The sequence below is a fragment of the Haliaeetus albicilla genome, chromosome 1, assembly GCF_947461875.1.
Source record: "Haliaeetus albicilla chromosome 1, bHalAlb1.1, whole genome shotgun sequence".
Classification (NCBI taxonomy): Eukaryota; Metazoa; Chordata; class Aves; order Accipitriformes; family Accipitridae; genus Haliaeetus; species Haliaeetus albicilla.
In genome coordinates, this window is record NC_091483.1 from 6687103 (window position 1) to 6700813 (window position 13711).

Here is a 13711-nt window from a genome sequence, read left to right on the forward strand (position 1 = left end):
CCAGGTAAATGGGAGCTATCAGCCATTAAAAAGGCTTTTAGCAGGAAGTCTCGCTGGCTGGTGGCTGGCTGGGCGTGAAGAGCTGCTCCAAGACAGACAGGAGGAAACCTGTTTCCCCATATGAGGAGAGGACTTCTGGCAGAGCAAACGAGGCCAACAGCGCAGAAGACCTGTCCCCCTTGCTCAGGGCTTGCTGGTGACAGGGGCAGAGCCAGCTTGAAAACCCACAACCCAACTGGGAGATAAACCCGGACCATATAAAGCTATTAGTCAAAGATCTAAAGGGATATAATGAATAACAAGCATACACTCTTGAGAATAATTATTTGACTGATAATTCGGTAAAAAAAAGTTGTTGGCCTGAGTTACTCAACCTGCTCTCAAAGCAGTAGTTATAGACTACAGGACACACTCTCCCTCAGCACAAGAGAGCTCCCTGCTATAGCAAGACAAAATGGTTTAACCCACGTGCCTGGGAACCACTGTTAACATGGCAGTGCCCACAGACGTATGGCAGATACCAGCTGAAGCCTTGCCATGAGATTCCCTGTTTGAAGCTGACGCATCTTCTTTGAAGCTGCCCTAGCCAAGTAATTTACACTAGCTGAGGAGCTGGCCTGAGCTTCTGCATTTCTCTTGCAGTTTGCAACAGCAGTTAAAAAGAAGAGGAGAAAGTACCCTTGGTCCAGGCATGCTCCTATCCAGGCACAGCCAACATGGAGCCACACGGAAACTCCAGTCCTCGTGCCTTTCATGCGAGGGTTTCCAAACCCTACCCAAAGCACAGCTTCCCTCCCACCTGGAAAGGCCAAGCACAAAGGAGTCAAAAGACAGATTTTTTTTCTTGGATGAGGGCAAAGCACTCCCAATTCCCACACCTGGCCCGATCCTCCAGCAACGTGCCAGAGCTCGCAAGGCAACAACGCAGTTTGGCCCATGCCCATGCCCTGCTCCCTCCCCGGGCTGGCTCTTCACCTCCCATATAACCATCGGCTTCGAATGGATCTCCAACCTGACCCAACTAAAGATGCAGTTGCTAGTAGGAGCACACAGCTAGAGATCTGGGCTTGGATTTGTCCCTTCCTTTCAGCTGCAGCCCACATTTTAATTTTCCTTGAAACTGGGGTGAAGCTGCAGCTTGAGTGTGCTGTGCTGTGCTAACCGCTTGGCCGGGCAGACTCTCTGGCCAATAAAAGTGGATTAACAAGGATTATTGACCAGATGGGGTTAACGGTGATCATCAGCTGCAGATCTAGCCCCTTCTGGCCATTAATCCTCAGAAAAAGCCCAGCTCAGAGACCATCATTGCTTTAACGAGGCAATGCAATAAATGTATTACTACATATTTTTTAATCAGTCCTTTACAGATGACTGCAGGAAGCACAGTATATAAAAAGTCTAATTCATGCTCATATTACAGTGCATTCACCGGTACATTTTTCCTAGGAAAAAGTGGCAAGTCAGATATTGAGGGCCTTTTTCCCAAAAAGTCACCTTTAAAAAGATACCACTTTTTCCAAACCATATTTTCTCACTTTTTGCTGCAGCTCTGGATATGCTTCCCGTTACACATCCCAGCTTCACGTGCAGCCACGTTTCCCTTCACCTCTGAAGTGGTGTCTGGAGGGGCTCAGCCCTCCAAGCCATGGCAAGGTGGCCAAGCGGCATAGCTGGAGGGGAAAGGAGGTCGTGCTCCCATCCTCACACCTCTCACTGCAAAATCAATGCAGGAGCAGGGATACCCATCCTATCACAAGGAACGCAAAATGACGGACAGAAGGTTTTATCCCCCCATACAGAAGGAGGAAGACCGAGCATCCCAAAATCTTTTCCAAAGGAAGATGGGGGGGGCGTGAAGGCAGTCACAGCAAGCACATGTTTTGCCATGTGATCCCAGAGGACTGACATTTTGGGGACCGACCTACAGAAAGAGAAATAGGATGCTTACACAAACAGCCTTTCTGTCTCCTTCTCTACCTTCTCCTTCTGTCTTTCCCACACAAACTCACTCTTACCAAAATAACACTGAAACAGGAAAAAAATAATAGTGTCAGCAACTATGAAAATAATCAGTGGGATAATGTACACATTGGTATTCTGTCTAAAGCATAAAGGTATTACTGCTGTCCTCTTGTTCCTATTTTCCATGCTATCCTTAATTAAACCTTAATCCTCCTCCTACTTGATGCACTAAAGAACAAAGAATATAGCCAAATTCTTGAATATTGAACTTTGATTTTTAAAGCAGCATCCCCAGCAATCACTACTGGCGAGCTGGTTAGAAAAGGAAACCATGGTAACATTTTCAGAAGGATTTGGCCATTTAGGAGCCTTCAGTCATCTTTGGGGTTGGACATTCAAGTAAGCCTAGCAGGATACTGCTTCGAGCCTTGCTGTGACGTCTAGCTGTCACCACATGGAAATAAACACAATTAGTGTGTCAATGACAATAAAACATGTTGTATCGCAAGAACATCCACTAGAACCACACCAACCAGTTGGGGAGCTCGTGTGAACAGTCCTGCAGTTTTCAGCTAAAATCCAACTCCCAGGACAAGAGTTTACTCTTGTAACAGATAGCTGGTCTCACTGCAGGCAATACAAATTCATTAATTAATGAAGGCTGAACTGGCACAGAAGTTGATTGGAATGATCTGTAGCCTAAAAAGAAATAAAAAAGCAATCCAGACCCACCTAACACCCATTCTGCCCCCTCAACTAAAGCAAGTTAAGGATGCGCTCCTCCTCTCCCCTCTCCCCTCTCCCCTGCCCCATTTATATGTATTTGGCTTTCAGTTCCTCTTGCGCCTGGTCTGAGAAAGCCAGGGCGAACAAAGGCAGCCTTGGGGGGAGAGGGGGTCGAAGAAACCCCCTCCGCCTCTGCACTAGGAGGGTCCCCGTGAAGCCAAGAGCCACCAACCTGCCAGGCCCTGCCTTCCCCGGGCAGAGAGCCCCAGCAGTTATTAATGTCGCTGTCACTGCCCCGCTGCTGGGTAATTTTCTTTCAGCTGATGGGAACACGGTCCTCCGAAAACCCGAGCATCACTTCAGGCTCTGATTGCCCATTTCCTGAAGCAGTTTACCTGAAGGACCATGTCTAATCGAGTGATTATAAGGGCACTGATTTACCTTATCTGGAACTAAAGTGATTATTTCTCATACTTTGTGGTATTTAATAGGAGAAAAGGAGGGAGGAGGATGAGGGGAAAAAAGCACTACCTGATTAGGAGTTCAAGAGCCTATTCTAAGGAACCATAATAAAACTTAAAAGAATTTCTGATGAGGAAACAAAGTACCCTTTGTTGAAAACAAAAACGAAGAGAAAAATCTTCCAGTATCCATAACAGAAACCTATACCCCACCCTTCACTGCAAACGGACTTAGGTGCTTCAGAAAAAGACAGCTGACCTCCCAGCAAGAACCAGGATGGTTGGAAAAACATATTCTCAATGGCTCCGCGCTCCGAGACAAACAAAGGATTTTAAAGATCAAATTAACGTTATGTACAAGTCATTCATGCAAAGCAAAACTAAACACTATTAACACTAAACTGGAAAATGGACGGTACTGCAGATGAGTCACGCAAAGGCAAACCTGCACATAAATAGACTTTTTGTGTTTTTTTGCTAATGCCTTTGTTTTTCCCCCAGAAATTTCACCTTCATCCTTTACTATATTCTTCCGTACTTGCTAAAGTTATTTTTCTGTGTGGCAGAAAGGGGTACATAACCTCCCTACCCTGTACCAAAAAGGTGTAATTCAAACAAGTTCAGCAATTCAAACATAGCTTTTATTTCATGAATAAAAAAAGCTGTGGCAATGAAGTTATGTAGCCCTCTGAAAGTCTGAACCTAGAGAAAACTGAACCGAGTGTATTACATCCTTTCATGATTGACATGAACTGGATTTCCACTGCAATTAAAAAATAATAAATTTTTTACAAACCACTCTCAAAGCACCACAACAATACCAAAATAAATGCTAGTTTCCAGCAGGTAATGCCAGCATTAAAACAAATGAAGAACCCTTCTATTACAGCTCTCTCGTTAAATACTGCTTCCTTTCCCGGTTATTTATTCCAGCCATTAGCCAGCATGGATTTTCTTTTCAAGAGGCATATTGCAAGTTTTTTTCTTTGGACACCACTTAATAGAGGTCACACACATTTTACAACATAAAGATTCAGGCAATGAGCTCTTTAATATATCAGGAGAAGCTGACAAACAGAAAAGGCCCTCCCCCAGTTCTTATGAAAGGAGAGGAAATATGTGCCCTTATTCAGAAGTTGCATCCTTTTTTTTCTTTTTTTTTTTTTAATAACTGAAATTTATGTGCATCAGCAAACTTGTGGGCATTGTCTTCCCAAACTAAACTGTTCCTTACAGCCTCATGTTTACTGAAGCCTAAAATTAGAACTGACAGCAATTCACTGCAACAAAGTGGACTTCTTTCCCTGCCTGCCTGTAGCCCGCATCCCATTCATGGCCTCGAAATCCAGGCATCTCTAGACACTCATCTGCCAGGAGAAGAAAAATAGGGCAGGGCTGAGGACCGGCGGCTGCTGCCGTGGTCCTGCCGCCTCTCCTGGGGACCTCACCTTGGCACCGCTGGTATTCTCGCTCGTCTTCCTCGCCCGTGTCAGCCTTTGCTGACAGGAGCGCGTCCAGAGCTTGCTTGCACTCCTGCAGCAGCATGGCCACGGCGTTTTGATTATTCATGAAGGCTGATCCCACTCGGCTGTGAATTGGGTGTCCCCGGGTGCACGGTGATCAATTACTTAAGAGAAGACACGGATTCTAAATGAAAAGGATCCCTTCAAGGCTGAGGTACCTGGTGAACAAAGGACGGGGAAAATGATTAACTAAAGTATCATCAATTATCTGAAAGGCTCAAGCAGGGAGAAATAATAGGGGAAATACATGAAAATACATGACAGCCTCGGAGGACTTTATTAGAGGAGTGTGTGAAATTACTGCAGGGTCTCAGTGACAAACTGTGCGAGGCGAACATCTCCGAGGTGCCAGGGAGAAAGGACGGGCTCTTCAATGGAGCTGTGAAACCCCAAGCAGGGAAGTGACTAGCCAGGCTGTGCCGAAGCCCTTTGCACCTGGGAGGCTCAGGCTGTCGCACGCTGTTAGCCGGGATTGAATGGCAGAGCCGTGCGCGGTCTGAACTCACGGAGGATGTTGTGTGCGTTTATCAGACCGTGGGGGACGTCTCTTTTACCCTGGGGCCTAGGACCACATTGCTCGCTCACCTCCTCTCACGCTAGCCCCGTTCCTGCCACATAACACGGCGTCCTACCACAGGTTGGTTGAGGCAGTGGAGCAAAAATAGTCTTTGAAGGAGCCCACCAGAATGAAAAGTCTTTTTGCTGATGCTGCAGCACGCAGCAGGAGCTCACCTAGCACAAAGCCACAGGCCTTCTAGATGGGCGCTGGAGTTGATCACAGCTCCACCAGCTCTGTGACAGACAGAAAGGACTGGGGCTTTCGATCCAGTTGAAAAAAAAACACATCAAGGCTCGTTTTTTGTCACAGCCAGGTCTCCACAATCAGACCAGCTCTCAGGAGCCTTTCTAAACCTGATAATCCCCTCCTTCCCACCTCCCGCACCGATGCCATCCCTCTGCCTCCCCAGGCTGCCCACCCCATGCCCCCACCCTTGGGAAGCACTCCTGGCACCAGCATTGCCTGGGTGCTGCTGAGCATCCTTCAGGGCAGGGGCCACGGGCACCCATAAGCACCCACAGCTCAGGGCTGAGGACGTCAGCTGGTAGCAGCCAGGCACAGGCTCTGGATACACGGTAGAGCAACTCACACGAGATCTGCAGGGTACCAATGCCAAATCCCTTCCAGTTACTGCAGTAATTTTGGGCAAAGTCCCTAGTAGCAAAAGTCTGAGAGCGTCTGCTTAGACTGCTTCTATCCAAGGCCAGGCTGGCCTGCTGTAACTTTTCCACCGCAAGTCCTTCAGGTGCTTAGGACATTGCCAACGGCGATGGAGAACCCCCCCCCACAATTTCCATCCCAGGTATCTGGCTCAGCATCTGCCAAAACAGTCAAGCGGCTTTCAAAAATGAAGCATAAAAGAAATACTTTGGGTTTTTTTTCCCACCAATTTGGTGATGCTTTCACTTAGAAAACTACTCCCACAGTTTGAAATAATGTAGTCAGAAACAGCCTCTGTGAAAACATTTCTAAAATTGGGGAAATAGTAAGGCTATGAAGGAGGAAGGGGAGTGCAAAGGAACACACAGAGAGGCACAGTTTGCTCTGCTGACTAGAAACGACTTACATTTTAGCAGCTAAATTTCCAGACAGTTTTTTTCCTTTCTGTTGCAACTCTGGGATCGCTGGATCCTGGAGCTGGTGGCAGATAGCCTGTGTTCTCAATGGCACCAAGTAAGAGCAAGCTGCCAGATTGAAAAGCAGAGGGCAAAAGAGATGCACTCATGCGAAAGCAGAGAGGATCAGAAAGCCTGCCGTGGAAGGGCAGGTGGAGCAGGGCAAAAGATGGGATTCATCAGCAAAGAGCCCGGAGGCAGGAGCTAGTCAGTGGGGCTGTGACTGACTGCAGACAAATGTCAGAGAAAGAAGAAATTTTAAAAGTAGCTGTAAAAGGGAGACTGAGGGCAGGAGCACAGGCACATAGGATCAACTGGAGAGCACAGTGGACAAGCAAAAAATCAGCTAGATGCAGAGCCACGGATAAATATTAGGCAAGACTAACACTGTCAAATCCTCAACATTTCCCATCATCTGAGGCTTGGCTTTGTCATCACAGTGGTGTTTTGCTGGTGTCAATTCTTTCTGTGCAACCCACACCATGGAGCACCTCGGCAGGGCTTCCTTCTGCTCCAGCTGCACTCGGGATCATGGCATGAGAAGGTCCTGGCACAATATTTAACCAGCCGCAAAAGCAGACTGTAGTCTTCACATTCCGGAGGGTACAAACCATCCTCCCGTAAGAATCAGAATCACAGAATAGAATCACAGAACATCTCAAGCTGGAAGGGACCCCTAAGGATCTCTGAGTCCAACTCCCTGTGTAGGGAGTCTCAAGAGTACAGCGTCAGACTGAGATACAGAGGTGCTAGCTTCAGTTCTTAGGTCTGCTGTTGATGTCCTCATGATGTCGAGTCACATACACTGTGCCTCGTTTCTCCTTGTCACATACACGAGAGAGGAACAGAGATGTCATCTGAGATCAGGCCTGTTTGCTGGGCCTCTCAATGGACAGCTATAAACCTTGGGTGCTGTGAAGTCAAGCTTGTCAGGGTCTGCGAGATGTCTACCGTATGAATGAACAGAAAGCCTGTATGGTGAAAAAGTGCTCTGAGGAACAGCACAGGTTTCATTGCTGTGGTTGTGACTCTCAGCCAACCAACTCTGTGCTCATAAAGCTGTTAAAAAATTAACCCACCAGGAAAATAAATCAAATAAAATATACAATACAGGTCAGAGTTCTGATAATGAGAGCAGGTTAAAGTTTGCACTCAGGTTCAGTTCCCATCCCTCCAACAAAACCCTGAGATGGGATTTCTGCTGTTTTCCCTTCCCTTTCATAGCTCTACGCAAGTTGATATTTCTACCTTCCTTTTCTCTAGTTGCTTTTGTATTATAAATGCCTTTCTGGGAGAGGATTTAGAGTGTTTTCAGAAAACAGGTGCACACACAGGTATGAACATAGTCCAAGAATACAACTTCTAAGCACGGCAAAGTTAAAAGAAAGCCACAAATAGAGAATTTATAGCTGAAGGCCTCTCCTAGTGCTTCTCTCCCCATCCTGGTACAGAACATTAAGGCACAAAGCAGAAGATAAATCCATAAAGGGTTCTCCATCTTTTTAAGCTCCAAGTAAGACGGAGCAGGGCTACCCCACGCAGGGCACCGTCCCATAGCTTCTGAGCCAGGTGAGCACAGCTGGGTGCTGGTAACAGGGTGCTGGGATCATCCCCTGCATAGCAAAGGGATGGATGGGGCACAGGGCCCATTTAGGGGCTCCCGCCAAGAGCAAAAGGAGACGGGGCCAGAGACAGGGCTGGAAACACAGCTACAGCATGGTCCAAAGTCCACCCAGGAGACGGGGCTGAACTATCTGCCACTGACAAAGGTCATTCTAGAAAAAGGCCACCACACCGATGGGATTTGCTCTCAGCACAAGGTCCTAGTCCACATCCTAGTTCTGAAAGGCCCCCTCTCCCTAAGCACCTCCAAGTCGGCAAGGGCAGACAGCTGAACCTGGTGATAACACCCAGAAAGCAGACTCTTGGGAAAAGCAGAGTCCCCTCCTTCTACCCTGCCAGGTCTAGAAAAGCTGATCCAGTTGCTGGTTAGCCATCGGGGAAAAGAAAAGCAGCCCCCTCTGCTGTAATCACAGTAACACACCTATGCTAGTGTTGCTTGCTCTGTTAACTGCACTGACATCTGCTAATTGATTTATCTGATTACCCAGCCCTGTGGGAACGAGCGTGTGGCTGTCCCATGAGTACCTCCCAGGTTGGGATGAAGCATCCCTACCATCTGGCCCTGACTCCATTCCTTTGTATAATTGATTTCTGAAAAATCTTGTTTTCTAGGGAGTCCTCTCCAGTAATCGCCGAGCACATATACATGTATCTCAGGTCCGCTGTGAATATTAGTCCGACTGAGCGGAGAAGACTCCTTCAAGAGCATGTAGAAGCATGTTGGAGAAAGCCTGCATTCGACTGCCACCTCGCAGCCCTGGTAAATATATGTTCATAAACACAATTTTCTATGAAGATGCACTAAAGCAAACAAGTGCTGGGATACTTGCCTTTACAAAAAATAACACGGCATTAAGAGCATCCAAAGGATCTTACAGACATACTCCAACTTATCTATCTATGCTGCAGTCCAGAGCCCAAAATTAGTCTTTTAAACCCAGCTTGAGGAAAGGCTGGAAGGCTGCAGTGCTGCAGCCTGGAAGATCACATTGGGTCTGTACTGTAAGCAGGAGGGCCCCGTGGCTTTGTGAGCCACACAGACTGCCAGTCTCACAAAGAACTGATGGGGCTTAGCAGGGAAGCTTAAATTAGTGTAGAAGTACAGCACTTGGCTTCCTAGGATTGTAAAGATTTAACTCACCGGGAAACTGCCAGATCTCTAACAGTGATATATAAACATCAGCAAGCGAGAAATTTTGCTTCAAGTACGTTTTTCCAAAGAACTGAACAAACAGCAAGGACACTTAGAGTAATAAATAATGATTTACAACAGCAGCAACAACAAAGTGCTGGAACCATATAGAAAAGTGCAATAAACTGTACATTAGTACTCAGAAGGAAGATAGCCTTTTGAGACCCATTACTAGCGCCAATGACTCGCATCATAAAATCAGCTTAAAATGCACTGAAGAGCTTTAAACTATAGCAGCATCCTTTACACAGATGCCATTTTGTAAGTTGTGTTTTGTGACAGCTGTAGCACTGAATGACAGCTGGGACGTGAAAATAACCAAGCACACAGCTTATGGACCTGGGGCAAATGCAGGACCTGAGACTAAAGCCGAACAGCAGAACCACCTAAAACTTCTAGAGGCCTTTAGAACTCTCTCAGTGCTTACTAATTAGCTTTCTTAAAGTACTGTTAAATCCTAAGAACCAGTACTTTAGCGAGACTACAGTTTTGAAGTGATAAAAATTGCAGCTTGATATCCTGCACAACTGTGTAGACAAAAATGCTGTCTAAAACCACACTAACAAATGCTGTAGCTACCACTTTAAAAAACACATAATAAAACCAATTTTGCATCAGATTGAGGACTTACACATGTTCTGGTGACAGGAAAGCTCCTTTGCTCCAGCTTTGGGCACAGAGTGTTTTTAAATGGTTGATGTAATTGTTAGACACTTTAAAACAGAAATTATGAAAAAAAAAATCTGTGCCATTTCTGGTTGGAGCCTGGATTAAAATAACTTCTTCCATCAAATATGATGAAAAAAAGCCAAAACTTACAAAGGTCTCTGGGGATGAGAAAGTGTATTTCTGTGGTTGCCCTCTAATCGGAGCTGGGGTTCAGAACAAGAGGGAGGGAGGGAAGGAGGGAAGGAGGAAAGCAGGGAGGAATTGGGTGGGCTACAGTGAAATGATCTCTTTAATAAGAAATGGGCCATACTGTGACATTTCAGAGCCCTTGGGCTAGAAGACCAAAAGATCTGTCAAGAGAAAGGAATTTTAAGTTCTACTGTGGATAGAAGGAAGCCTGGGAGTCTATCTCGCTAGTTTAAGGCTGCAATTAGCTTTGGATTCTTTAAGAAAAAGAAGATGTAATTGCCGCATTCAAACTTCAAATACGGCAAGCATAACAAGCATTGGTTTCTCAGACAACATCATTTGGGAGATTTTCCACAGCATTATAGTCCTGAAACACAAATTAGAGATTGCCAGACCTTTTCTCTCTGAAAATATATTATCCTAATTTTCATCTTATTCAGGCTACCCTCCAGTTCCAGGGAGACTAATGAAGAGGAAGCAAAGACCTGATGAGTTCCATGTGGAGACTACGTTTATGGATTAATCCCAACAGGGAGCAAATAAACCTTATTCCCAGAGCTCTCGGTTGGGACTCGACACAATCAATCGAGAAATGGATAGTTATTTATGACTGAGGCTGTTTTGACTTTCAAATAAACATTTTAATTATTTTAAGTGCTACACTGGAACTTAGAATCTGAGCCCTGTTTTCATTTCGATGCCTTGCTCTCCTCCCTCCTAATCCCAAACCGCTCCAGTCATTATGATACCATGCAAATGATACTGATTTTCATGCCTATTACATTTGAAAGTGTTTGTCAAGGTAAAATCCACTGGCCGGATAAACTAGGGAAAAGGAAGAAGGAAAAGGGAAGAAGATCCCTCAGAGCGGAGCCAGCATAACTGAAAGGAACACCTTCAAACTACACTGGGCCTAAAGAAGCAGAGGCGTCCAACTCTGAAACCCCCTTGTAATCTTGTTGGCACACCCTGATCCATCTTTGTGTGCTACTTTTCTCTGCCTGCTCTTACAAGCAATTTTAATAATCAAAGTACTTAAGAGTGTTTCTTTTTTAACAGCTGTTTTTCAATTCAAGTATCTGTACCACTTGCACTTCTAGCCTTCCCTCCGGTCTAATTCAACTGGATTTCCTGTGCACTTTAGCCATGCCAACACCACATGGTGGGACAGCATTTTTCGCAAGTGCTGGGGTAGGAATCCTTGCCTCCAACTCTGTGAAATCCAGTTTCCTTGTTCTAATCAAGTAATTCATTGCCCAACACGAAGACTGCCCACAGCAGCTTGCAGAGTGCCATGGCCTATCTACACATAGCTTCACTAAGGTCAATGAAGCTACACTAATTTTTGAGGGAGCTTCTTAAGCTGGTATAGTTTCTTGCTAAATAAGGAGGACAGGGGTGAAATCACAACACAGAGGCAGTGCTGGATCTATTCTAGCTGCATCCCCTCCTGCAGCTGATTGAGTTACAGTCCCATCTTGACTCCCTATCATGATATTTTGTCTCCCCTTGCTTTCTGTAAGGAGACTGAAAAAAATGCAAAAGATTGTCCCTAGAAGAGCAATTGAACACTGAGGCTGGTGTTTTTTCCTTCAGCAGGTAACAGGGAGCATGCACATCATATGGCACTCTCAGCTGCTCTGCCTCCTGTGGATTTGCGCACAAGCCTTCTGGAGTCCTTCTCATTACGTGTGTCAAAAATAACAGGCTCAACTTTATTTTCAGATTTGGCAGCTCGAGAAGAAAAAAAAAAAAAAAAAACAGAAAAAGAAAATATGCTTACAATAATTTAGCAAAGGTTTCAGTGATTCAGTTAATATCTTCCACAGAAAGCAAACTTAGTTTCCTGACTATTTCAATGCACACATGCTTGTGTTTTGCTAGAGCATTCACCTTTCTTTTCAGTACACAGAGGCTTTGCCACATGAAAGAGAAAAGATGGTTTAAAAAAAAAAATCGATTTGCTAGGGTGGTTATTTATTTATTTAGTTAGTTAGTTTACTTCTCTGGCTTAAAGATTAGATGTTTTCTTTTGGTAAAGCTGGATATACCAACTGGCATTGGCTGTATTAAAATAAGGAAGAATCTCAATCAAAAAGCCTCTCCTAAGGCAAGCTTTCTTGTTAATATGCACCAACATGAAAGGCTTTCTTTTCATCCTATACAACTACAGTGTGTGTAAATTGCAGGGGGCTCATTGGCATAAATCTTGGCTGTGACCTCTGAGGTAAACTGGATTTACATTACTTTCTGACAAGAATTAAATGAAGGCCTTGTGGATATATGAACAGCCTTCTAGACTGCAACAGATGGGCATGAATGTGCTCCCTAGGCAAACTATCAGTGACATCTGTGTCCTCCAAATTCTGGTGGTCTCAGCCAATTAGCAGGCAAAAGGAAAAAAAAAAAAGCCAGCCTCTGCACAGCTACCCCAGCCAGAGCTGAAGCAGAAGTGCTTCTGTTTAGAAATGGGATCAAGAACAGCCTCCAGCAGCAAGGAGGTAGTTAGCCGGCTGGGTATAATACGGAGATAACATTACAGAAAAAGCTGAAGTAATTAGGTAGAACAGATATTAATATTAACACAGAACAAATCCCAGCCTCAGCTAAGCCTGCATAAGGCTAGTGTAATGGGCTACCACAATAGATTTACACTGCTACAGCAAAGAGTTTTGTCAGTCCTAAAAAGCAGAGGAGGGGTCAAACAGAAGTCTGGTGCCTGACACAGCTAAGGCAGGCGTTGCAAAAGCCTGGCTCTTGATCCATATTCAAACCTCCACCACATCCCGCTCTCCCTGCAGCGGTGCAAACCAAGTACCCGAAGAGAAATACTGCCCATGCAGACCTGCACGTAGGAATCACAGAAGATCTCAAGTTGGAAGGGACCCATAAGGATCCTCAAGTCCAGTTCCGAGTGTACCTCCTCGGGTGGATGGTGTCGGGTAAGCAACATACTCAATGGCTGTTGCACCTGCCTGCTCCAAAGCTGAGCTTAAGCTTTGGAAGAGTATTTAAGTTGCAAACAGACCAGGAAAAGAGCTTCTCTGGTTTTGTTAGTTAGAATGAGGTTTGGGATTTCTTAGTGCAGCACATACACAGAACGGAGCTTCACTAAAGTTACTGCTATTAAAAAAGAAAAAAAAAAAGGAGCTCTAGAACTTGACTTCAAAGCTACCCTGAATCAGAGAAGGTCATTTGCCAGCACTTTTGTAGCAGCAGTCACAGTCTAGGGTCTCAGGGGGGTGGCATGTGGGGGGGGCAATCACCCACAGAAAGGTGTATAAGCCAAAACCACAAGGCAGCTGCCAACCGCATAGAGCTGGCGGAAGCAGGTACCAGGGAGTCAAAACTGATCACTAAACTACACAAACTCCGGTTTGCTAAATGCTCGCTGCCCGAGATCCATGTTTTTAGGCCATTTAGTTAAACCAGAGGAGCGGCCCAGACAAATACAAAATGTGCAGTAAGCCATCTCTTATGAAACAAATTCTCTGCCTCCCAGTTTTCACCCAAGCTCTACACCCAGCCACACATCCCTCCCACGGCAGGAGCAGGCAGGACCTCTGGCTAAAACCAGATCAGCCACGGAGCCGGCGCTGGGTGCCGAACAAAAGCACCTGTTGTTTTGCCCTGGTCATGACTTTTTAGAGAGGCCATTTGGGCACTTTCCCCTCACCATTGCTATCTCGTGT

General features: G+C 45.6%; 1 protein-coding gene across 2 annotated transcripts in view; it reads right to left on the minus strand.

Annotated features, from left to right (window-relative positions):
• Window positions 1-13711, minus strand: part of ALPK1 (alpha kinase 1) — a 54173-nt gene that overhangs the window by 30525 nt on the left and 9937 nt on the right. For both annotated transcript variants that reach the window (XM_069769844.1, XM_069769916.1), the window contains exon 2: window positions 4598-4830. In XM_069769844.1, coding sequence (XP_069625945.1) covers window positions 4598-4718 — 121 coding nt within the window. In that variant the 5' untranslated portion in view covers window positions 4719-4830. The remainder of the gene's footprint in view (window positions 1-4597; window positions 4831-13711) is intronic.